The 27,912-nt window shown below is 36.7% G+C and overlaps 2 protein-coding genes across 4 annotated transcripts in view; both read left to right on the plus strand.

Moving 5' to 3' along the window:
• Positions 1–16,130, plus strand: part of LOC149790604 (uncharacterized) — a 37,187-nt gene extending 21,057 nt beyond the window's left edge. For 2 of the 3 annotated variants that reach the window (XM_089972708.1, XM_089972707.1), the window contains 2 exons: positions 1,689–1,847; positions 15,953–16,130. In XM_089972708.1, coding sequence (XP_089828834.1) covers positions 1,689–1,847; positions 15,953–16,116 — 323 coding nt within the window. In that variant the 3' untranslated portion in view covers positions 16,117–16,130. Of the gene's footprint in view, positions 1–1,688; positions 1,848–9,188; positions 10,767–15,952 lie in introns of those variants that run through there. The other variant, XM_089972709.1, reaches the window with a different exon arrangement.
• Positions 16,131–16,651: 521 nt separating this feature from the next.
• On the plus strand, positions 16,652–27,090 carry LOC149790605 (uncharacterized). The gene is made up of 2 exons (XM_089972706.1): positions 16,652–16,751; positions 18,805–27,090. The coding sequence occupies exons 1-2, from the start codon at positions 16,673–16,675 to the stop codon at positions 22,983–22,985; spliced, it is 4,260 nt and encodes a 1,419-aa protein (XP_089828832.1). The 5' UTR covers positions 16,652–16,672; the 3' UTR covers positions 22,986–27,090.
• Positions 27,091–27,912: the final 822 nt, after the last annotated feature.

Genomic DNA, 27,912 nt, shown 5'->3' on the forward strand with positions numbered 1-27,912 from the left:
TGAAACGATCATGCCCGATGCCTTGGAAGATCATGAGGGCAGTGGCACTGATGGAGGCAGAACAATCACCAACCTGCTTTTCGCTGATGATATTGATGGCTTACAATGAGATGAACAAGAATTTTAAACCTTAGTGAACCGTCTCAATCGAGCATCACTAAGTATGGGATGGAGATCAGCGCTGAAAAGACCAAGCTAATGACCAAAACTCCAAGTGACATTCAAAAGGAATTAAGAGTGAGTGGACAGAATCTGGGCTCAGTGACAACGCTCCCTCGTCATGTCCATATTCCTATATGCATGTGAGACATGGACTCTAATAGGAGAACTTGAGAGAAGAATCTATGCCTTAGAGATAAAATATTATCGAAGAATCCTGAAAATTGTATACTGAGACCACGTCTCTAATGAGGGGGTGCGCATTAAAATCCAAGGTGCAGTTGGACCATAAGAAGATCGGCTCACCGCCGTGAAGAAACGCAAACTAAGATAGCATGGTAACGTCTCAGGCTCATCTGGCCTGTCAAAGACGATCCTGCAAGGCATGGACTTTGCAAACTCCCAAAGAGCAGTGGAGAACGGACAAGATAGAGGTTGTCGCAAAATCATGAGGTGCGCCCCTATGACTGGCCAGGTTTCCGGAGAACTGAACAGATCAAACAAAACTGATATAGAGTCAGTAATCTATTATAAAATTCATTTGTCCGAAATAAGAGCAAATTAAAAGGAATTTTGTGCATGGAGTAATGTGACATCTCGCATATAATGTCACGCTAAATGAAGCCAAATATTGAAATATTGTAGGTATGGATTTTTTCTGTATCTTTTTCCTGCTTGAAAAGTACGAGAGAATGCAATCTGCTTTGTCGAGTTAGCAAATCTTCCTTTAAACTGGTCATGAATTCACGATTCGTGGTTTTAAGGGTTCATCAGCACATTAAAGACTATGAGTATTAAAAGGAGATAAGTCTTTTACTGAAACACCACGATTGCAGACGCGTACCATTCTTGGCATTATTCACCAGTATTGTTCAGTTCAACATGTTATTCACTTCATTCCTAATCCATTCACAAATATTATGTAAGTATTGGCCCTCAGTCTGAATTCTTCCTTAGTTGCATTGTATTGTTTTTAAACTTTTAAAAAAATAATTTAATTCCCAAGGAAACGTCGATTGATTGTGTTGGAATGTATTTGATACAATGCAATTTTTCTGATGGTGCGCGGATTTGTATTACATTTGGAATACTGTATTTTGTATTACAGATGACATTTGTATTACTGCCCATTTTTGAGACCTTCTGAGAGTGGCTGAACTATTGGAAGTACAGTGGTAATAATGAAAAATTTGTACATATCATTCACAGCATCCATCCTTTAACTGGTCCAAACCAGGTGGATACCCCGACACAGCAGGGGCACATCCTCAGGATACCCCGACACAGCAAGGATAAAACTTCAGAGGACCACACTATATTAAACACTGCATTACCTCCCTTAAAACAAACTCTGAAACATAATTTTTTATAAGTAAGGCAAGATGTACTCCCCAAACCCACACATTACAATCTTCTGTATGCTGCCTTCAACCCAATTTTCTTTAATCTGATATTTTTCACAGATTTAAAACATTTTATTAATTAAGAATATATCACCAAATCATAAATTTATGATTTTATTTTCACAGATGATATAGAAAAGATCTGGAAGGAACTTGGCATTGCTAAAGGTGATATAAAATCACTTGGTGACAAATTTGTTGCAGATATCGACAAAAGTAGAAAAGCTGAAGATGATCTGAGAATGGAAATAGACGCTGTCAAAAACGAAGTGAATGTTAATAAAGGTAGACATACTACGTTCAAATAACATTGCCTACTCTTTTTAAAAAAACCGGGGCATTCACAGCACGAGACAAATCACTTAGAAAGGCATGCAATTTACTACGATGAATGGATGTATTAATGTTGATAATGTCTGATTGTAACAGGATGATCCGGGTTAAGTCCGATTAAAGTGAAGACACTAAAACAATGTCGTTAACAATATGTTTCCTTATATTGTGACTGAAAACTAAATCTGTCACCAGACTCGTGTGCATAGATTCCAACAGTGGATTTTTAAAAAAATCACACTTGGTTTAACTGATAAAAGGAAACCTAATGTTGTCCATAACCGAAACGAATCATAATAAGTAACTTAAACAAATAATGAACGAGAAATTAATCATTAGAAATTATAAACAAAATATGATTAACTTGTGAATCTATCACCATGGATTGTCAATGTTTAGAACTGAAGACAAAACGAACAGTATTATTTCTACCACCACTGGTATCAAATTAAGGACTTTTAGAAATACGGATAATATTTGATCCTTGAGTAATATGTGTATATATATATATATATATATATATATATATATATATATATATATATATATATATATATATATATATATATATATATATATAATGAACACTGAAATTTGTAAGCAAGATATCTGCATGAATCAAGTTTCGGAAAGTAACGGCTAGTAGGACAGTGCTGATACGCTATTATTGTTTAAGCATACTACTCACTTTCTTGCGCAAGAATAAAAAGACTGTTTTATAACATAAACACATTCATATTTTGTTGCTCAGCATGTCATCATATAAGACAGACAAAACCAACACAAATTAATATTTAAGAATTGTGCATAGAAACTGATGAACTATGCAGGAATAAAAGCTGCTTCGGCTACTAAATGTTTCATATGGAACCGTATTTTAAGTTGAAATTTAGTAACCATTTTTTAATATTAATCTTAATTAATTAAATCTTCATCTTAATTCATCGTCTGTGTCAGTGCACCTGTCTGTGTCAGCGCTCATCTGTTTTACTGTTCGTGTTCGTTCGTTCACTTTTTTTTGTTTTGACCAGGTTTCTTTCCCCTGCTCTTAGATGACACAGTTGTAGTTATCCTGTCGGATGATATCACCTTTTTGGATACTTTTGGACGAATGTTTGAAACATTGCATAATCTTTTGCACGCGGTGGTACTAATGTGCAAAAAGAACTACTTTTCTCGAAAGGAGGAATTGAAGGCGTATTTTCTTTATTTCTTTATCAAATTCAGGAGTTATTTTTAATGAAAGATAATGACAAAACACGTTGACAAAAACAGACAGTAGACTATACCAGATTAGAGTTGTTTTCACCTGAATTGAAAAAATACTCTGTAGACTGTTCCAAACTAGGATGTTGGTCATCTGTATGGAGAATCATTGCTTTTTCCAAGCTATTGAATGTACGGATCGATACAATATATCTAAGTGTTAATGGGACCAAACATTATGTATTTAAGTGCAGGAACATAACCTTCCCTGGAGGCCTTGCCAAGGCAAATTGTTGATAATGCAAACTACAGGAATACGGAAACTGAACCATTATCTGTATATGTAAAATGACTTGCGAAAAGAAGAAATAAGAGCAAAAGAAAACGCATTTTCTAGTAATTTCTTTATTACTTGTTAAAATTCCATTATTCGTCTTCTTAAAGGAAAGATAAGGACAGACGACATTAAAAAATTATTTACAACGTGCCAATATTAGAATATTTCGTCATACTGCGCTCAGTACAAAACACGATATGTTTAAAATATTTGCAAAAGGAATACAAAACTGCAACATGAATATGTATTTCCTTTATTGCTTGATCAAATGGAATATATATTTTAAGAAAGATAATGATAAAATTACACTGAAGTAAACTCGGCAAAATTTTTCAAAATATATTTACCATTCGACTTGTAACTGCCAAAAACCGTATTTTAATGATTGCACACAACAAAACGACGATTACGTGCAGGAAAAAAATACATACGTTCCTTATAACTTGATCTTACATGAGTAAGCCTTTCTTTGAGTAATAACGACGACCATTACAGGGATACTGGGTTGTTATCAAGTTTCTTTTTGCTGAATGAATTCTCGACCTTTCCGCCTTCCTTCTTTTCGTTTTGGTTTGGGTTTTTCTTTAACGCCGAAGATGGTATTACCACCGTTCTCGTTCCATCCATGGACACAACAGCATTAGAGTTCGTTTTCCTGGAAATTGTGGATTTGATAAAGAAATAAAGAAAATGCGAGTTCTTTTCACACTTATTGATCCTTTTTCGCAAGCCTATTTACATACTGCACTACGTACTTACTTGTCGTAGGACCAATTAAAATGTCACCGAAATTCATGTTTTAAATACATTTGTTATGCTGTTTTGTCACTATCTTTCATTTAAATAATTTTAAATTTGATAAAGAAATAAATGAAATACGAATTCTTTTCGGACTTGTTTTTGCTTTTCGCGAAAAGTTCTTTTCGCACATTAGTACTACCCTTTTTAACGTTCATTATTTGTTTTCGCTATCCACACTGCTCTAGATATCAGTGTTTGTATTTGATTTTGATTTTTAACGTAGCTTTAACAATGTTTCAGTCATATCGCTACGATGTCTGCAGTGTGGCAGTTTATAGTGATGTCTAGCACTGGGGCATCATGCCGCAGACACGTAGTAAGATGTCCCACCTAGTCACATTATCTTGACACCAGGTCGACCAGTCCTAACACTAACCTAATAATGCTGAGCGCCTAGCGAGACAGCTGTTAGTACCATTTTTTAGAAGTCACTAGTATGGACTCGGCCGGGGTTCGAATCCGCGACCTCACACAGCCGAGGCGGACGCTCCAGCCACTAGGTCACCGGTGCGGTGGCTTTAGATATCAGAAATTGTCTGTGACTGTCCATTAGTCTATAAGTGGCATAAGTTTGTTTCACAATATCTAAAAAGGACCACTTGCTTGGAATTGTTATAAAGTTAATTTATCCAGTTTCATATAGAAATGAATGCTCATGTGTATTTTACACTTGTTCCTGTTTCGAATAAATCATAAAATATCTCGCCAAACTACTTTGAAATTAATTATAATTAACATATGTTTCATAAAACAATAAATAGCGAGTATTTTCGACCATTTATCTATTTTTGTTCCGGGTTATTCCCGTAAATTGTTGGACCGGTCTGTACGTACTCTGGCTATGATGCAGTCCACGGCGAGTGAGCTCATTGCAAGCACTTCACTCGTGTATCATAGGGTGAACTGATCTCAGTATTTTGAAATAAAGTAGGATGTAAATAAACCACTCTTGGGTAACACTGTACGCAGAAACGAATCCCGAGCACATTTCAGCTCTTATATAATACATAAACATTAAGTATACACATTTCCGTGATGCTGATTTTCTGCCTACTAGTTTTTATATTTAATTATGCCAGTAATGGAAATTTGGAGAGGGCAATATACCCCAACAACTATGTTTGTTCTATTTTCAAGTTTATCCTTCTCATTCAACTTCCTGTCTTTTATATCAGCTTCTCTTAAATTTTTCTTTTGATTATCTTGGACTTTTAACTAGTGCTAAATGGGCGATATATCTAGGATTTTATTATAGATCTGTATCCTTCAAATACGATCCCCGGTCACATTACCGTTATGATATAAGCCTACTACCTCCCGATTCCAGCCATATTAAAAAGACGAAAATCGTCTTTTTCTAAAGATTTCGCATAGAAAAAGGGCAAAAACTCTTGCTCGTTACCTCCCCTTGTTACCAGGTGTCGCCAGATTTTAAGCTTCGCTGTCATAGTGATACACGAACAAATTAAATCCTGAACATCCAAGTCATTTTCACCATTTTAACAGCAGCTACTGCCAAATTTGTTCGTGTTCCTTAGTCTTTACTACACATTTGGTATACATTTCTTTTATATATTCTCCGCAATTTTGGATGAATGCACTTTATGACAAACATGCAGCGTGTGTAAGACGTAGCCGAGGACGTTTGGTAGAGGGTGTTACAAAAAGGGGCCATGTGGAAGGATAAATGAACCAAATCTCGCAAGGAGGGGTATGTTTTAAGGCTCCATTCGTAATCTAAATCCCTTGCAAGCCACGATGACGTCAGCAGAAATAGTGAAAAATTTATTTCACTGTTTACATTCATCTATTTTTGAACAGATGAATCTTCTGATACAGGAGACGACAACGGAATTAGTAACTTCGGCCATATTTTGCCTCTTTTCCCTATCGTATCTACGACGGAAGCTTCTGACGCTTCTTGGGAAAGTTGCCCAATTGTTGGTAGTCCAGTGGGAGTAAGTCCCCTTGCATGTCCGAGCACGGACTTAGAGACTGTATGTCAGGACTCATAGGGCCTTTACCGGGTCCATCGGATGCAGCACTAAATATGTTTTCGCCGGCCATGTATGATATATGGGGTTCTTAGTGATAAATCCGTCGGTTTTGCCACACCTTCTGCGACTTATCCTTTTTACGAAGGGATTTTACTGGAAAATCTAGTCGTCCAAACCTACCTTTGGCGATATCGGTACCGGTTAATACCGGACCGGATTTTATACAGTCGGTATACATGCCGAAGTTTCGCCCTGCAATCCAGCCATCCGTCGATGAGAGACACATGCGATCGACGGATAAGGTCGTTCCAATATTCACTGTATTACCGCAAGGCAGAACCCAGTTCGAAGGCAGGCAGCTTAGGCACTGCCCCACCAACATGCCGTCCAACAAGCTACAGCATTTCGGAACAATCAGTCGCTGCTACAAAAGAGGGATGATGGGTGGAATAGGAACAAGGGATCTTTATAGTCAATGACTCAGTATAGATTCCAGACCATTACCAAAATATAATATAAGACTAAAAACAGAATTAACTTCGAGGCAAGAAACCATGTTTCTCCGCCGCCAAGCCGCCAAATGGTAGACCTGACATATTTTAACTCATGCCCGTAGCCGGCCTGCCCGTACGCGGCCGTCTCCAACATTTTTGCTATCACTGGGTCATCCTTTTCCATCAGGACGATTGGGTGATCCCTGTCCTTCCGGAAGGGCTTCCGATTTCGTTTATCCAACTCTCTCCCATTTCTTCTAAACCCCTTCTTACGCAAGTTTAATCAGACCGGATGAAGGATGACATTTTGCAACAGGAGATTCGGTCACTTGTCACTAAACAGGCGGTGGAGATTGTTTAAAAATCACAATCTCCGCAATTTAATTCGGGCTTTTTCTCATTCAGAAGGCCAACGGGAAGTTGAAACCGATCATCAACCAGAGTCGTCTCAATCAATTGGTAAAATTCAAGATGGCGACCGCTAGATCAATCGTTCTCATCGTAAAGAACGATTAGATTGGCGTCAGTCTTGATCTGACCAACGCGTAGTTTCATATCCCTATTCACCCAGCATCACGAAAATTCAATTGTTTTCCGCGACATGTTAGGTCTTATCCTTCGGCCTCAAAATCAGCCCATGGGTTTTAGCAAGATTATCTATTGTGCCTTCACCCTGTTTCAGTGGACTTCATCTACAACGACGGCAGTGTACTTGGACGACTCCACCAAAAGCATACTGTTAGTTCGATTCTGCTTCAATGCAGGAACGTTCTTCTTTCACTTGTACATCACCTCGACTTTCTTGTGAACTTGGTCAAATCCGATTTTCTTCCATCACAGTGTTTTGTCTACCTAGGTATCTAATTTCTCACCAACCTCAATCGGGTACGGATTCCAAGAGAACGTGAAACCTGGATTGTAGAACTGATCGGCTCCGTTTTCAACAAGATTTAGATATCAGCTCGAGAATTCTTGTACCCCCTTGGATTAATCAATGCGTCAGCTGACTTGATTCCTCTCGGTCATCTTTTCATGAGCGCCTTACAGATGGCATTGCTACCTCAGCGGCGCCCATTCTCCGGTGTCCTTGATCAACAAGTCATGATTATACATAGATCAATGACGCTTCCGGGATTGGCTGATGTCGGAGGTCACTGGAAATGACCCAAGCTGAAATGACTAAGTACTAATGCCAGTACAAACTGTGGATTGCCATCCTGATATCTAACTTCGAGAGGCTCAGCGGTACGTGGGATCTAGGGGTTCGGTCCCACCAAATCAACCTTCTAGAAATGAGAACTATTATCAACGCCTTCCAATTCTGAAAGGATCATCTCAAGAATAAACGGCCTTCATTTTGTCGGACAACTCTGTAGTTGTGACCTACCTCCTCAAACAAAAGGCACCAAATCTCCGTCTTATGTGTTCTGCTTTGGCAGTTTCTTCACTGTTGCGATGAACTCAACATCATTGTGCAAATCCGACATATTCCTAACAGACTCAATGTTCTGGCGGACATACTATCTAGGAAGGGTCTTGTCATTAACACACAACGGTCTCTCCACCCATCAGTCTCTCTTTAAAGGCGACCGACGACAGACCTGTTTGTGACAAGGTGAAACCACAAATTGCCCACCTTCGTCTTTCCAGTTCCAGACTCAAACCTTTGAGCCGTGGATGCATTATCAATATCTGGGAAGGGTTCTGGTTCTTCGGCTACCCTCCCACGGTCTTGGTACCAACAATATTCTGGACATTACGTGGTAAGAATTGCAAACTGATACTGAGAGCCCCTCTCAGATGGAATAAGTGCTTGATCACAGATATATTACATCTAGCGCCAGATCGACCCAAGAAGATTCCGGCCATGCCAAATCTTCTGAAGCAAGCAAGGTCGCAAGTGTACCACCACTAACTGGAACGTCTTATTCTTCACGCATAACTCTTCTCCGCACAGTTTTGAGGAACAAACAATTTAAACCCTCTGTTGTGGAGCAAATCTCACGAGCAAGAAGGACATCCATTCTGAAGGCGGCTGCTCAATAAATGTTGCCAAATCAATAGTATTGTCCCTTTGAGTGCCTCTTGTCCGACTGGCCGACTTTCTTCTCTAGCTTTTCGAAGAAATAAAGTTGGCTTCAGTTACTACACTGTGTAACAATTTTTTTTGTTCCTGGGTAGTAAGTGTTATTTCCTAATTACTTATGCCTCAAAAGTATAGAAAATAGCTATTATTCCCCACAATCTTTGCTGTTGTGACCAGGACAGTGATATTTTGAAATTTACCTATATTCCAGAACATTCCAGATAGATTCAGTGCTGAGCAAACTTGAAGGAACTTCTACAACTTTCTAGAACTTTCCAGTAATGTAAATAGTAGTATAAATACAGGGGCCTTAAGCCCACTAGTTCAGTGTAGTTTCAGCTGCCTAAGTGGATACATATCTGCATTTTTCAGAGATGGCATCAAGAGGCTGCAAACATCCGGCCGACGCATTGTCTGCGGCCAATTTATCAAGACAAGAGCGAAAAAGTCCTCCGTGGAAGCATCTGCTAAGATGTCTGAGACCTACAAGGCATATTCTGGCATGGCTGTCGGGGATCTAGACAAACCATGGGTACCTTATTTAATCTGCGAGCACTGCAAGCAAGCATCGGACTGACAAGAATGCACCTGCTATCACGTATCCGGACTTTCCTTCATCCATCGCCCCGGTGCCACATTGCTCTGAGCGCCCCGTACCCATTCCTCTGCAGAGTGTGCAGCCGTCTTTAAAAGAGATCAGCATATCATAGTGCGAGGAAGACACTGTACATCCAGATGACAATTTCATAGCTGGAACTGAGGAAAGAAACCCATATTATTCCAACCAAAAAGACCTCAACGACTTGGTCAGAGATCTTGGTCTCACCAAGGCCAATGCCGAGCTTTTGATGTTTAGGCTCAAGCAGTGGAACTTGTTGGATAAACGTGTGCAAGTTGCAGATCAAAGGAAGCGTCATTAATCTTTTTTCAGCTTCTTCACCCAACAAGATGGGCTCTGCTTCTGCCACAATGTGACCAGTCTGTTCGAGGCAACCGGAATGGCCTGTGACCAGAATGAGTCGTGCCTCTTCGTTGACAGCTCATTCAGGAGCCTCAAAGCTGTGCTGTTCTATAATGGGAACAAGTACCCTTCTCTTCCCCTGGCTCACTCGGTGCACCTCATAGAGGATTACATCAGCATCAAGACCTTGCTGGATGCCTTGAAGTATGTTGAGTATGGCTGGTAGGTCATATGAGACTTCAAAATGGTGGCATTCCTGATGGGTCTCCAAGGTGGTTTTACCAAGTTTCATTGCTATCGTTCCCTTTGGAGCAGCAGAGACACCAAGGCGCACTACCACTGGCGGGACTGGCCACAATGGACCGAGTTCACTGGTGGACTCCCAGAAATGCTGATGCCACCACTGCACATGAAATTGGGCCTTATGAAACAATTTGTCAGAGCTCTAGATAAGGAGTCGGCAGCCTTCAAGTACCTTCAAGACGTCTCCCCTAAGCTGTCTGAGGCAAAGGTCAAAGCCGGTGTCTTCGTCGGACCACAGAAAAAGAAGATCTTGGAGTGCAATGAATTCCCAAGAAGCTCACTAGTAAGGAGAAAGCTGCTTGGAACAGCTTTGTTGCAGTGGTTCGGGTCTTCCTGGGCAATCACAAGGCCGAAAATTATGTGGAGTTGATTGAGACTCTGGTGAAGAACTACGGCACAATGGGCTGCAGGATGTCCCTCATAGTCCATATCGTTGATGCTTATCTTGATAAATTCAAGCAAAACATAGGAGCGTACTCGGAGGAGCAAGGCAACGCTTCCATCAGAATATACTGGACTTTGAACGCCGCTACCAAAGAAAGTATGACGAGAACATGATGGGAGATTTGGGGGCTGATTCGTGAATGTGATTTGCAGTATAATCGTAAATCTCGAAAAACTACTCACTTCTAAACCTTTTGTGGTCATTTTTGTATTAATTTGGTATAAATACATGTTAATTTTGATTCATATTTTGTTTCTGACTTTATGTGAATGAAAAGTCACAAATTTGCCCGTTTTCTCATTCGAAATAGGTAAATTTCTAAATATCACTGTCCTGGTCACAAAATCAAAGTTTGGGAGGCATAAGCAAATATGAAATAACACTTACTACCCAAGAACATAAATTGTGTTACATTGTCCTATCAAAGGTTACATGTCAACGATCTCTGACACTTATAGACAACATGACATTTGTTAACCAAGTGTAACCTGCATCAACCAAAATAACTCACCCTATTTCCTAAATCGAATATGCACTGGTGCTCATATAGCCCAATTCAAATGCATCCGAGACTTTAGCTCACACTGCGCTGAAGCTATTGTCATTTAAAACATGTTTCCTGATAGACTTAGCGAGTGCATGCAGGGTTAGCGAATTACACGGCGTTTCAGTTGATCCGAGCTATCTTCAGCTCAGATTAGATGGCTCGCTATTTCTCTTGACACAACCAGGATATGTAGCCAAGAATAAGTTACCGTCAATCGGCAACCAAATAATTGTTATAAGCTCACACTCCTCCATATATAGATCGAGAACAACAGCCATGCAAAACCCTGTTTGTGTTCTCAAACACTTTTTGAAACGCACGGAGACAAATTGTTGCATGCAGTGAAATTTGAAAACCAGAATATCACTCCTCAGTTTCTGTCTTCGCGGCTGGGGTGAGTTTTATACTCTGCGCTCTCTGAAGTATCACAAGATGAGAGTCGTCTCATGAACATTTGAGGTCATGAGATTACAGCAATCTCTGGGAGCCTCGCATTTGAACGTAACGGTTCGATACGAGTCTTAGTAGATGCGATTGGCTGGCATGCAAAGTCATCCTTTGAGTTTTTGTCTCAGAGGTTTAGCTTCACAGAGACACTTGAGACAGCGGCTCAGATGACCACCAAACCCAATTAATAGTCAATAGAGCCAGTGAAATTTTGTAAGTAAGAAGATTTCAATAATCATCTTCTTAACCGCATTGATGTCACAATCATGTGACCTTCGTCTGTGCTGTTTATCAATTAGGAGAAAGGGTTATCGTTCACTTGGGGTATCCAGCCGTATTTCCATAGAAGGATACCCGATGTAGAGGTCGGGCGCTCAGCATTCCCTCCACTATTATCTATTCTGCAAACGTTAATATGATCGGGGAATGTATTTGAAGGAGAAACCAAATTTTTAAGTAAATTATGTTTTTCCGAGAATATTCACTCGATCACATTACTTTAAAAGCTCTCCCAACCACCTCGCTATGCCAGCATCCGAGTTCACATATCGCTCAGCTTAACAAATGTGACACCTGGCATTGGCAAGATGAGGTAATGGGCAAAAGTTATTGCCCTTTGTCAATATGAAATACAAGTGAAATGGAAATTTTCGTCTTTTAGCACGACTGGATTCGGGACGTAGTATGCTTATATCCTAACGTTAATGTGATCGACGAACGTATTCTGGGAGACGCATATTTTACTTTTGAAAAAGATAACTACCTAATATACAGGGAAAAAACATTTAAAGTAAGAGTAGCAATATCAGGTTATCCGGTTGTACACAATTTGGAAGAACTAAAGGGAGATAATATTGACAGGATATTTTACGAAGAAGAATTGTTCCTCTAGGACAAGCAGGATGATTGATATAGGAAAGGACAGGTTGTTGAGCTGAAGCAAATGAGGAGAAAAAAATAAGTATTTGTCAAACGGAAGTGATATTGTCATTCTATTAACAGTTGGAAACCAGACGAAAATATTGAGTCACTAAAATAAATGAACATGAAACTGGACACGCCAAAGTTTAAAGAACATCAAAAAAGAGTAATATCAATTCTAAATATCTTGGATATTTGTATTGTAGACATTCTTTTAAATAATATTTTCTTAAATACTTCTAGATATGTTTATTCTAACAAGTACCTATAACCATGCTTCGTTTTGCTTAAATGCATATACAGAAGTATGGTGCTAGAATGAAGGACATGAGTACTGTTGAAAACAAGGAATTCAGTATCTTCCCTTCTTATTAACAAATCTGTTCTAAAGAGAATAGGTAAGATAACTGATGATTTTAAAAATATAATTGCTTTTATTGTTTTAGAGGGCAATTCCTATCTTAAACTGAAATGTATTTAATAATACAGAATACATGAATACTATCAATTGCCATAATTTTAACACGGAAGAACCAAGTCAGAAAATGTACAAACAACATACAAAATACAGATGAGGCGAACACGTAAACGTTACCATATCAACCTGTTTTATTAATGCAGAATTAATATTATCTGAGAAACGAATCTTCAGAAATGAATGTGTTCACATTGAAAATGCTGGAAAAAAGTTACCTTGTGTGCTTTCGAAACACTAAGTTGCATAATCACTATTAATTGAAAGCAGTCATGATATAGGAAATATAAACTTTAATTCACCCACCAATGACAAAGAGTTAAAGATGAAAATTGTCACCTCTATCGTACGTATTGCAACAAAAGATGGAATTAGAAGACTGATATAAAGATTCAGAACCAAAAGAAAGATTTAGACGTAAAAGCAGCATGCACAATTTAAATACATACCGAGAATTGGCAGGAGGAACATTAACGACATGTTTATAAGTGTTGATGTGTTTTGTCATGACATGAGCACAAAACTTGGAAACGAAACACGCAGGTAGTTTTTTTATATATAATAAATGAAGGTATAATGCACACTTTTAGACAAACAAAACATTTAATTCATTGTGGAAATTTAGCACTGCACTTTTGGTTACGATCGAAGTTGACAAAGATACATAGGTTCGTCCTATTGGATTAAGAACTTTCGTTAAGTTAAATCTTAACCTTACGATAGCACGAAGCCAATAATTTTCAAAAAATAAAACAAAACATTAAACTTTAAGCAAAATAATTACTCTGTATTTGCATCAAAGATAAAATTGTTTTCACTATGACAACTTTAAATATGTTCGACAAAAAACACTTTCCAACTATCAGAAAGACAACATTTGCAGGCCTAACGATAATAGATCATGACTAAGTTTTGGCAAGTTTGAAACATTAAAACAATTATAGCGAAATCCAAATGATCGATACAGGAATTTTACTAAAACAAGCTGAAAACAAATATGTCAATAACCTGTTGTTATTAATATAAACGTCGCACACAGATTAGTTAAGCACAAGTTCGTTTTCACACAAGTCTTTTGTGGCAGAATTATACTTTTGTTCTATCGCACACACACACACACACACACACACACACACACACACATATATATATATATATATATATATATATATATATATATATATATATATATATATATGTATATATATATATATATATATATATATATATATATATATATATATATATATATATATATATATATATATATATATATATATATATATTACGCGGTGTCTAACACTGTATGCACACTCATTTTCTTTCCTTTTAACATCTTCATAGTTAGAACAATCCGCTGTAAACGTTGAAACGCAGTTTAATCCTAATATTTTATGTCATCATCAGGAACTGTCACAATTACATTATCATCTATGACCATTTCCTGTAGAAGTTCTTATTGTACATGAGTGTTAGGCAGATACTCCGAATTTACTGAAAGAAGTATTTCTATTTAGTTCAAATCTAATGTAACTCTTGTTTTTTTTCCCCCACAATTTTCTAACACTGCACACAGTATTGTTATGTGGCTCTATATAGTTTATTTATGCGATAGATAAATGATCAACTTTAAGAACACAAACAGTTTTGTTTCTTTCCTTGCTGACTTCCTGATTACATTTTATCCTCATATATTTGTTAGTGTCATATAACATTCTTCATGAGTACGTTCTGGTGTCATTTATTACTTAATAACCACACTCAGAATACTTTATTTAGAAAGAGTAATATTGTTAAAGTGAGTGACATCGTGAACTCAGAGATAACTTTGTTGAATTGTACCATCAATTTTATTTGACTTCAGATTAAGAATTTTGCTAAGCTATGTCAATTTGCTTCTTTTGACCTATCAAACCCTGAACAATGAGAAAGTGTTTTCACTTATCAAATATATAATACTGAAACGCTAGAGAAAACAAGCCAGAAACAAAGAATACCTTAAAGAAGAGAAAACGAAACCGTAAACTCTGTTATTGAAGAAATGGTCATCATTTTTCAGTTTCTATTTCTCATATTGTTTATTGATATCGACGTGATTTAATGTTTTCAAGGTATCCCTTACTCTTAAAAAGGAATAACTAATTTAAATGACACAGCTCCAGAGTTTCTGATCCTATGTAAAACAAAAAAGTAAAAAAAAATTGGTTTTTAATTTCCTCAGATCACCAGTTGGTATGAATTAGCTGGTCAATGATGCTGTTAATAATATACCAGTATTGAAGAACAAGATAAACATAGATAAATCATTCCATGAAAGGTATACTTTTTTATAAGTTGTCTTTAAGTACCACAACTACAGAATAAACTAAATATACGATATAAGAAAGTGATATAAATGCAGAAGATGCATACGATATGCATCTTCTCGTGATATAGCTGCACATTAAAGAGTTGTTGAAATGTTAAATTTACATCAGCAAAAAAGAAAGATCAGGTAAAATAAACGGGCTGTAGAAGTTTTTTAAAAGCAGACTGTATAACAACAGTACTCATACTGACCAGTGAATAATAACTATATAGAATACATTAACAAAGAAACAATTAGAACATTTATTACTGAATGAATTAGACAAGTCTGCAAATATTGAATTGTTAGAAAACTCCAGTTTGATTTGGTGTTAATGAAACCAAAACAAACAAAAAATGGAACAATTGCTGCTACTGATATAGCTGTTGGTACTAATGCTCTGAGTGTAGTAAATATAACTCAAAGCGTAATAGATGATACTGGGGGAAGTGGAGACAGAGGCGATAGACTTGAAGGGGTTCAGAAGATGCTGCAGGAGGTTGAGAAAGTGGAAGATATATTGGAGGAACATGGCACACTGATTCTGTCCATATCTTTGCTTTTTTCCAATTTGCTTGCTTGCTACGTTTAAAAATGTCAATATTTGTATTTTTGTCATAAAGAAATGTCATCAAAATATAAATATTTATAAAATTGAAATATAATAATGACTAATTATTTTTTTCTCAGATGACATGGCAAAGGTAAAGCAGGACATTCGATTCATGAAGAAGGGATCGAGACACCAGCGTAGGAAAATGGATGCCTCATTTGCCAAGAGAAGACGAAATGAAATTAGTTTGAAGAACAAAATGGAAACTATCATTGAGATTATTCAAAAAGGCAATATGTAGATAAAATACTTTCTACTTTGAGTCAGTCGTCAAATAGCAATACATAATATTTAGAATTTTACCAAAAGCAGAAAACGTTCGATTTTTCCGTTAGCTTTAATACTTCGTGGGTTTAATTGATAAATCAATTTGTTCTCAAACCATCGGACCATCGTTTCATTTTCATTGTAACCAAGATATAAATCTTAATAAAATATACCCGTCCATCTTCTCTTCCACCCGTTTCTCCGTCTACATATCCTTACTAAAATCATTTTGACAAATGGAAGAATGTTTTATTGTCAAGATAAATGTAATTTAGAATGTATGTGATCATTTTAATGTTCCAGCTACGAGCAGCTGCAATTTCTTTTACAAAACGTTCTTCTTGAACTTCCGTTAAGAGTTACAAGATAAGTGAAGTGCTATAATTTTCTTACACAATTCCCCTTATTTTACCTTTATTTGATAATAACTCAGATAAGCTGATTTTTCGAAACATGACACCATAAAGAACGAAAATATATCATGAAAGGAATATAATCTGAATTCATATATAAAGGGTTTTATTATATGGATGTTTTTCCTTGGATTTTTTGCAGATAAAGAAGAAAGAGCTTCCTTCGTCGACAAGAGGGAACAAGAGAGGATAATTGGTATGAATTGAACATTCTGTAAATTAGAATGTTATATAAAATAGATATGATGAACCTGATTCCACTAATAATGGTAACAAGAACTTCACAATAATAATAATAATAATAATAATAATAATAATAATAATAATAATCGCAAAAGAGAATGAACGAAGTAGTCATTAGACAAAGCAAATATAGATGTTATAACGAATTAGCGATTGTAATGCTTTGGAGCTCATTTTCTGTATGGTGGTACCTGATATCAACAATGAAATTGAGTTTAGTTCACTTATAAGCACACCTAAACGAGTTCTTGTTTTTCACTGTTAGGCTCACGTTTAACGCGGTGTATCTAAAGTGATCCTATTTCATATCGATGAGATGAGGAATTTGATTTTGCATAATTAAAAGAAAAAAGGCATATAACATGCCGACACATCAGTGACATGAACTGAAAATAATAAGCACGAATGTTTTGGGTTATGATTATTTTCCGTGGCTCCAGCAACAGTAATGACTGCTTGACCACAAACTACAATTTAATCAATCTCCCAGCTACAAATCATATACACTGGATTATCGCTTACGACATCGTCCTAAATACATACACATCTTTGGGTACCTTCTGATTAAACTGTTTGCAAAATTTAAATATCTACCATGTTCGCTCCGGCTATATTCAGAAGAAATTTAGGGATTTTTCAGTAGCCTTACAGTATACGGATTTGACCAGGTGGCCTGCTAGAAATGTCTCTTCTAAACATTTCAGTTCTGACTATGGCTCGAAGAGAAATTAATTGAATTGTATATTCAACTTGTTACGGAAATATGAGACATAAATTGCGTTTGACTGAGTTGGTGCTCATACCAAAATACGTTCCATGTCGAAATAGAAACCGTTTTAAGCATTATCAATAAGGTTTTATACTTCGAGGATTTGAAAGGGATACTACCAATTCTTATAATTAACTTTAGGTTTTGATTAATTCGTACAGAATAAGTGCCACAGTAATAAGAAGGTTTTGTAAATGTGAAAATGTATATTTTAGTACAAAGGCATAATAAATAACAATCAATAAAAATATGAGCTCAATGACGTAAATCAGTGGAGCGCGGCTGCCCATGTAACGTTTTTTTTCTGAAAATTAATACCGGTACTTACAGCCAATTTACGATTGCCAAGTTTCCCAATAATTCACAATTGATATTTAATTGCACTCTTACTACAGTTGTGACTTAATCATATTCGGTTTTTATTCTGTTTCGTCGTAAGCCTAGTGAGTACTGTTGATCTTACGTAAGTGTCAGAAATAATTTATGATACAATATCCTCATTCTATTAACAGTTTCATTCTCTTATCCGGAATATTTGCTTTTGGCATTTGGACTTTGTATGGCTTACCGTACCGAGCACATGCTGTAAGGTTACACTGACAATGGTATTATCTGTAACTTTTAGGATAATTATTATGACAACTGCTTTATGTATAAGGACATTTCCTGTTTTGTGAACAATTTTAGTTACTATTTCAACAGAATGTTGAGGTTTTAAGGACTCGATTATAACATCATAATTTTGATCACCTTTAAAAGTTTACGCTGGAAATAATAGTTTGTTCTGAGTAGATATTTTCGTTCCCTACCGTCTAAAGTGTAGTTTTAATTAATACATACGTGTTGTTGTAATCCTACTTCCTAACATTGACGACATTTGTTAAGGCTTTCTTTATTAGACTTTTGTCTGTGAGCTGTGCCTATTGGTCAAATAGGGTTTTAATCCATAGTCTTAAACACTCGGCTTCCACATTCCCTTAATGATAATTCTAACACGATGCACATCATATGCATACTTCTGTTACATTATAGTTAAGTGAAATTTAGGCGTGGTATTCATTTACTGAATGCAGCTCTCTGATACATATTTTCCTCTATTTCGTTCCTTGCTTTTTTTCCTCATCACATGTTTGCAATTTAAATAACAAATGAGATTTGAGTATGGTACTTAAAAGAGAAAGGACTATATACTATAGGCATATAGACTCAGAAGAAATATGTGTTGTACACTTTGCAGCCTCAAGCCAATTGATGTTGGAGAAACATAGTAAGCATGCAAGGACGCACTTCGTTGAAACTCAAGGATATAGAAATGCAAATGAAATTCTGCGACAAAACAGGAGACTGATAATAACAGGTAAATCAGGGCAAGGTAAATCATACATGGCCTATCATCTCTTGGAGAAAATCATGGCAGAATACTCAAATATGAAGCCTCTGATTTTAACAAGTGTCAAGCAGTGGACAGACCTGGTAGATTCTTCTAACACACTAGGTATAATTGTTGATGACATGTGTGGAAATATTTGTTTGAACGAAGAGGAATTAAAGAAATGGATAGAGGAATCTACATATATGCCAGCTGTTGTAGAAAATGGAAAACACGTTGTAATTTTTACCATGAAATCATTGTTCTGTGAAAAGATATTGGTGGCTATGAGTTCATGTCCGCTGTTTTCCAAGCAAATAATTTTGAACTTAGACCATACGACATTGCAGTTTGAAGAAAGAATTCGATTTGTGAACAGTTACCTCAAAAGGTTTGGTTTAAACGACGATGAAGTATCAAATTTAAGCAAAATACACGAAGCACCAGTAGGATTTCCCCAGCTGTGTAAAGCCTCAGAAATGATTCGTGAAAAACCAAGATTATTGGATCTTTTTTCTAACCCTCGAGAACTGATACTAAATCAAATCGAGCACATCCAGAAGTATGACAGCATGACCTATTGTTGCCTTACTCTTGTGCTTTTATCCAAAGGAAAATTATACGTGCAATCAATCAAAGAGTTTGGAGATGACAGTAAAGGGAATGAAAACATAGCTATTTCGCTTTTTAGGTCATATGGCTTTCAGGTAGTGCCTATTAATGTAATAAAAACTCTCAAATCTCTGCAAGGTACATACCTTTCATTAGATGAAACTGAAGATTCATATTCTTTTGATCATGATTCCATCGAGGAGGCCATATTTGTTTCGTATGGATTATTCTTCCCTGAACAAACACTGCGAGAATGTTCCCTGCAACTTATTTGCAAACGTTGCACAATTAGTTATGATTCCAAATCTCTAGAGACAACAAAGGAAGACAATACACTTACTTTAAAACCGACTTGCCAACCGATTCTGATCAACAGATTTATAACAGCGTTGAAGGGAGGGATTCCGTCGGATTTTACAAATGTGGCGGAGGCAAATGTATGGTCTTGTAAAAGCTTTAGAAAAGCATTTCTTGCCGAGTGTAAAGAAATACATTTTTTAGCTGACCAAAATGAAAATTCGCTTCTGGTGCATGCTGCACATATTAATAACAGTGATCTTGTCCATGAACTCCTACACGAATTGGACCATATTGACGAGGATAAAAAGACAGAAGTCGCTCGGATTCTTAGAAAAAGTGCCATAGTGTCATGTGCTCACAATGATACATCTTTGCTTGAGAAAATATGTAAAAAGTATCATATAGATCCAAACGAAATTCTTCCGAACATCATTCGACATGGATCTGTTGCTGCAATAGAATTTCTTTTGGAAAGTGGAGCTGATATTAACTATAGGTCCAAAAATGGAGAAACCCTTCTTCACATCGCATGCCTTTACGGGAGAATTGATATTATCAAATTACTACATTCAAAAAATGCAAGTCTTTTGAATGAATTGAATGATCACAACCGAAGTGTCAGCCTTTGCGTTGCTGCTGGCGCAAGCGTGGAGATTCTGGAATTTCTTTTACCATTGGGTTTAAATCCCTTGTATACTGATCCAACCGGTTGGAATTTTCTGCATTATGCTTGTTTGCAAGGAAAGAAAGATATGGTTGAATACATCGTCAAGAAATATCCCGAAATGCTCTGCATTGAAGCAGATGAGGGTTTTTTGATCCTTCTGTGTGCCGCATATGGCGGACATGTATGTATTTTTCAAACAATTTATGATATAATGAAGAAGTCGTTAAAGGGTGATCAGAATACAAATGAAAATGTGAAAAATGACATAACATATCTGATTCAGACAACAAAAGCTCAGCAAGAATTACTCCACATGTCATGCCTAGGAGGTGGCCTAGAAATGACCAAATATTTGATAGAAACTTATCCTAAAATGCTCGACGAGATGAACAACAGTAAGAGAACACCGGCTCATTATGCTGCAGAAAGCGGCAATATTTCCTTATTAAAGTATCTAATTGATAGTGGCACAGATCCTCGGTGTACAACTTCTAAGAAAGAGACTTTGCTGCACAGAGCATGCTTTAAGGGTCAGTTAGAAATAACCAAGTATTTAGTAAAAATGTTTCCGACAATGCTCCAGGAGAGGGACAACAATAAGAGAACACCCGCTCATCATGCGGTAGAAAGCGGCAATCTTGCTGTATTAAGGTATATAATTAAAAGTGGCACAGATCCGAAGTGTATAAACGCTGATAAAGAGACGTTGCTGCACAGAGCATGCATTAGGGGTCATTTGGAAATGGTGAAATATTTGGTAGAAAATTATCCTGACATGCTTGGTGAGGTGGACGACAGTAAGAACACACCGGCACACCATGCTGCAGAAAGCGGCAATGTCTCCGTCTTAAAATATCTTACAGAATGTGGAACAGATCCTTGGTGTAAAAACGCTGACAAAGAGACATTATTGCACAGTGCATGCATTAATGGTCAGTTAGAAATGACCATGTACTTGGTAGAAAAGTATCCTGGCATGCTCCGTGAGGTGGACGACAGTAAAAACACACCGGCACACCATGCTGCAGAAAGCGACAATTTCGTCGTATTACAGTATCTAATTGAACGTGGCATAGATCCGTTTTGTAAAAACTCTGAAGAAGAGACGTTGCTGCACAGTGCATGCATTAACGGTCAATTAGAAATGACCAAATACTTAGTAGAAAATTATCCTTTAATGCTCCGTACTGTGGATGACACTAAGAGCACAGTGGCGCATCATGCTGCAGAAAGCGGTAATGTCGTCCTATTGAGTTACCTAATTGAACATGGCACAGATCCGGGGTGCAGAACCGCCGAGGGCGAGACTTTATTGCACAAAGCTTGCATTAATGGCCACTTAGAAATTGCTAAATATTTACTAAAGGAATATCCTGGAATGCTCCTTCAGGTGGACGACAGTAACAGCACACCGGCTCATCATGCTGCAGAAGGCGGCAATGTTTCCTTATTACAGTATCTAATTGATAGTGGCAAAAATCAGTGGTGTAGAACCTCTGAGAAAGAAACTTTGTTGCACAGGGCATGCATTAATGGTGATTTACAAATGACTGCATATCTAGTAGAAACTTATCCTGAAATGATTCATGAAGTGGACAACAGTAAACGAACACCGGCGCATCGTGCAGCAGAAAGCGGCATTGTCGCTGTATTAAGCTATCTAATTGATCATGGCATTGACCCCTTGTGTAAAACCTCTAAAAAGGAGACGCTGTTGCACAGAGCATGCACTAAGGGACAGCTGGAAATGACCAAGTATTTGGTAGAAAAGTATCCTGCTATGCTGCATGAGGTGGATAGCAGTAACAGAACACCGGCTCATCGTGCAGCAGAAAGTGGCACTGTTGCTCTCTTAAGCTATTTAATTGATCTTCGCACAGACCCGTGGTGTAAAACCTGTAAGGGCGAGACAGTGTTGCACAGGGCATGCACTAAGGGACAGCTGGAAATAACCAAGTATGTGGTAGAAAAGTATCCTGCTATGCTGCGTGAGGTGGATAGCAGTAACAGAACACTGGCTCATCGTGCAGCAGAAAGTGGCAATGTTGCTCTCTTAAGCTATTTAATTGATCTTCACACAGATCCGTGGTGTAAAACCTGTAAGGGCGAGACAGTGTTGCACAGGGCATGCACTAAGGGTCACTTGGAAATGACCAAATATTTAGTAGAAAAGTATCCTATCATGATCAGTGAGGTGGACAACAGTAAGAGAACACCGGCGCATTGTGCAGCAGAAAATGGCACTGTCGCTGTCTTGAGCTATCTATTGGATCATGGCACAGACCCGTGGTGTACAACCTCTGACGATGAAACGCTGTTGCACAGAGCACACACTAAAGGTCAGTCGGAAATAATCGAGTATTTGGTGGAAAGGTATCCTTCTATGCTCCATTATGTGGACAACAGCAAGAGAACTCCAGATCATTGTACAGCAGATTCGCCAAAAGATCAGTGTTTGGAACCACTCTGAACAGGATAATTGCTGCACATGACATGCGTCAAGGGTCGATCATAAATAATCAGGTATTTTTTAGAACCTATCCTGCAGTGCTCATAGGGAATACCACTGTTTCAGAACACCGGCTTCGTCATGCTGCATAAACATGTAGCTGTATCAAGCTGTAAATGTGCACCTTGAGTTCAGTAAGAATATACAGACTCATCACTTTGCACATAATGACTATTCCTGTCCCTTATGCTATGTACATGGAAGTCAGCAAGATAATAAATCAAATGGATATTTAGTAGATTGAAACAAGGAGGGAATGATAAAGTTTACATACTGTTATTAAAGACGCCGTAGATGATGATTTACTTTGTGTATGGTATTTCCATTATAGACACTGTGTTTAACGTTTGTGTTAGCTTAGTTTGCAAAATCAAGAAATGTTTTATCGGGACGTGTGAAAGTTAAATAAGTTGATTTGATTGATATTTTGCCTTTGGCTGATGCTATGACATACTCTTTACTGAATATTAATATTACTATATCATTAGATACACTCGTAGGGCTTATGTCCGAAGAACATCAAGCAGTGTTAGATTAGTGTTAACGTTTATTACTCCGGCCCTTAGCATTCAGATTTAGATTACAGCTGCTAACAGAAGATAAAGATAACACAAGTAAACAGATCCGAATTGTCCAAAAGATATGTGGTTCTCATGAACTCTATATTGTCGCAACTTGTGGGCATGATAATTGCTCTGATATTATTGTCTGAGGAATGATAATATTAATTATATCAAGCGAATGCGAATAGCAGGTGTATTGGCATTGATCACGTGCACCTGTCCGTATGTCTGCTGTTTGCCTGAGATTGTAATGAAACTTGAAAGACTTGGTATTTATTTGGTGCAGATGTGTAATAAGATTTTCGTATTAGACATTTTGGACATTTCTTCCGCAATCGACTTAAAGAGGGTTATTTCTGAATTCTTTTGATCATCTCTTATGAATGCAAATCGATTATAGTTCTGTATTTGAAATTCGTTGGACTATATCAGTGGTTAGAGCACATGCGCAATAAGCTTTTGTTATTAAAAGGTTCCAGTCGCTCCTTATTTTTGTTGTTTTCCGACGCCAATCACAGATTTATAATCAAGCTTGCAGGCTGACGATGTGGTTGTTGTAGATAGAAGATTTTACATTTTTTCATGTGGCCCATTTTTGAGGCTATTTCTTGAATAATAGCTAAATGGAAAGACATTTTGTGGATTCAGCTTGCTAATTTAGCATTCATGAAAGCCAATAGAAATATTACGAACAAAATTCTGATATTTTATTTCAACAAACGTCTTGAAATAAGGATAGTGTATATTTCAGGAAATGCATGTTTTCAAATATATACCTGAAGTGCAGGGATAGGCATGTCTGTCTTTACATGTATAAGAGGTTTCCATGGATATGTGTATGCGTCACGAGGAGTACAGTCGTTTAGTGTTCATTTATGGAATCTAATCCCTTATTTCACTGTAATAATTTGTTTTAGTTTTGTCGATCGCTTAGATTCCAACAAAATCCTGTGAATTAATGTTTCGTTTTTTTTTCATTAAACTACGTCAGTTATTCAAAAGTTTTGAAAGTTAATCCTATTAATTTAATAATAGATGTAATAGCTTAAGCTTTTTACTTTAAGAGAATATTATATTTTCTAGTACATTAGAATAAAAATATCAACGCTTGCTAACGTTTATCCGCAATGCGCGAGAGACACGTATCACTCATATCGCTAACGAGGGCGTTCAAGGCGTCGATATTGAATAAAGTTTGTATATATTTTTTCTTTCATTTTCCTTGGTTATATTTTCCAAACTCTTCTGCCATGATTTTTACGTTAGAACCCTGAAATTATCTCCTTTCATCTCCGAACATCTCTATCCAACAATCCTTCTAACTTTTATGCATGGTCAAAATAATTTGAATGCGAAAATATTAATGTCGCGATGTCAGGCAGTCAAAGAAGGTAGACTTAACATCCCTGGAATTTCTTGTTTTGCATTAGATATTATTCAAATAACAATTCTTAATATATCTGAGTATTGGTGAACAAGCCTGAAGAAATTTGGTCTAATTCGACTATAAAGTCATTAATACTGTCTACAAAAGTTGACAGTTGAAAATCATGGGTCATGTTATTGTATTATTTTCCACAGAATGGTTAATTTTAAAATGATTTCATAACTAATAATTGCAAGAACGTTCCATTATAACTCTTAGCATAGAACCAGTGTGACAGAATGATAATGTAGTGGCTAAATTGGTAATATGTCATTGTATAATGCAAAGAGGCACTTGTGAGTTTCTTCGGTTATTCATTTACAAATAGAATGCTTAACCTATTTGATTAAAATGAACCTTCGCTACCACCTCAGAAAATACATAGTATATAATTAATAAAATTATCAGGGAACACTACAGCTACTGATCGAGTCGCGTGTACGATACACCATTTCTTTATAGCAGGCACGTACGTTAGAGAGATGAATGAACAACATCTTCTGTATGATACACCCTCTGATATTTTCATGTAAATAAGAATGATATACAAGCAGAGGATAAACTAAGTATTTGTTGACAAAGGTATTATAATGAAGTAAATCAAAAGTTTGATTCCATTACCAGGAACGGCTATACAAAGAAAATTCAAAGGCCAGATGTAATCTAATATAAGTTAATGCTAACATTGTTGGTTTGAATTTTACTTAATTTGCTTTAAATTGCGTTAATTGTATACAAGCTAACAATGATCTGCCCTAAAAGGTCCATACATGCGACAGAGCTCAAGTTTCGACGCGCATGTACGAGTGGTCCAGCGGCAAATTTTCTTAGAAATAGAGCTGTTAGCGGTACAATATTGAAGATGTCATCGTCAATGTCATAAATAGCGTTTTCATGTTTTAAAGAAAATACATATGTATTTACTTCCTTGTTTTGTATTATCGCTAACCTCATTTACAGATATTAATTTTTTCCCTAATTTTGAATACGGTATTCATTTACAGGTATACTTTATTTAATGTGCATCGAGGATATAGTTTATTGTTTGTTTGAACACGGTGATCTGTTTGATAGTTACATGGGACTTTCAGCTGGGTGAATGTGAATTTCCAACCCTTTTTTATTCCATTTCACCAGGCTAAGCATAGTGAATGGAGCAGGTAAACCGGAATTTCAATTCACCCTGCTAAAGTACCATTGAAAAATGTCCCCTGGACACTGATGACAAATATACACAGTATTTACCGTTATTTACACTAGGTGAATCAAGCTGGATGATTGACATGATTTAAATGAACAAACTGCCATGCGCAGCTGTATTTTAAATCACTTACAAAATAACTAAAACATAACCTGGTGCCCCTTATGAGTCAATTGTACTAGTAACATTGATTTTTTCGTAAGACAGCAAAACATTGTATTTACACATTTTGTATTTGGTTACTAACAGGCATTGTGCATTCTGTTGTTTATATTTTCATTATGATGTTCTAATTATCCTTTAATAATATCAACTGGTGACAAAAAAGTATATTTTTGTTACATGTGTAAATATCTCAGGGCTAGTTTTCGTGCACTATTTAGGAGAGCTCATTTGTGTATTCTCTTGCTTTGCTGCAATATGTCTTCCCATAGTGCAGTGGGTCGAGCTCTATATAAAAAAATTTTTAAAAAAAATGCACTGTAGGGAAATAAGAGTTGCGTTGAACAAAAACGATACAAGTTGTTGAATTCACAGATAGTTCCCGAATGACGTCATCAGCAGCCACATTTGTGGTCTGTAAAGGAGAGATAGAGAGCCTTGACCGTTCTTATCATTTTCGGTTTTAACATCCATGGTATTTTATATGACAGCTGATTTCAAACATACAGTACAGGCAATAAGTGTTCGCGGTTTTCAAGTCTGAGCAAAATAACACAAGTAGTATCTGCTCAAAATTATGTGTCATAATTGTTTTTGTTTTCTATTTTCTATGTTCCAGGGTGCTATATGTTTGACATTTTTTTCTTCATCTCTTTTTATTTCTTTTTTTTATAGAATGATTCATTTAGATTAAACACATCATCAAATATCATTGTGGATGAGTTGCGTTTTTATTTCCAAATTATTTTTAAAAAATTGATATCTATTGATATTCACTGTTATACACACACAAATTGAAATGCATATATATATATATATATATATATATATATATATATATATATATATATATATATATATATATATATATATATATGACTGTCGACAGAATGAAACATTCGCAAAAACAAACTATTGATTATCAATCATTTGGTTACAGAATAACGAAAGCTAGCCTAGAATGAACAAAATAGCATGAAGAAAAAAAAAAAACGAGAGGCTAAGAGCTCTCAGAAATGAAAGAAGACAAACATGGCAGAGAAAGCGGCCACTCATGACACATTCATATTTAAGCGTGAATTAACTTATAAGTGGATTTATAAAGAATACAGAAGATCGGACATTGTAAATATTTCTGCTGACTAAGAGAAGAAATAATAGTTATCGGCTGAGTTGATGGTTTAGATGATACTTGGAGACACCGCATGTGCACATGTAAACATACAGAGCTAGCGTTTCCGGCGAACTACGTGTACTTCAACGAAGTACGCAACGAAGTTGTTAAGTGATATAATGGTTGTTTTGTTTCAGATTACCATGCCTTGCAGCTGGCAATTACAAGCTCTATGGTTCATACTATTGTCTTTCAAAACAAGTTGAGTAGTTTTAATATTAAGCTGTTCTGCTTTTGCGTGAGGCTGAAATATTGTCACAATGTGGTAGCCTCATAAACACATACTGAACCTACATTTAGGACACGACCAGTCTATTGCAACTCTAACAGTGTGTGCGTGTGTGTGTGTGTGTGTGTGTGTG

The sequence above is a fragment of the Sinohyriopsis cumingii genome, chromosome 10, assembly GCF_028554795.1.
Source record: "Sinohyriopsis cumingii isolate HCF-2022 chromosome 10, ASM2855479v2, whole genome shotgun sequence".
NCBI lineage: Eukaryota > Metazoa > Mollusca > Bivalvia > Unionida > Unionidae > Sinohyriopsis > Sinohyriopsis cumingii.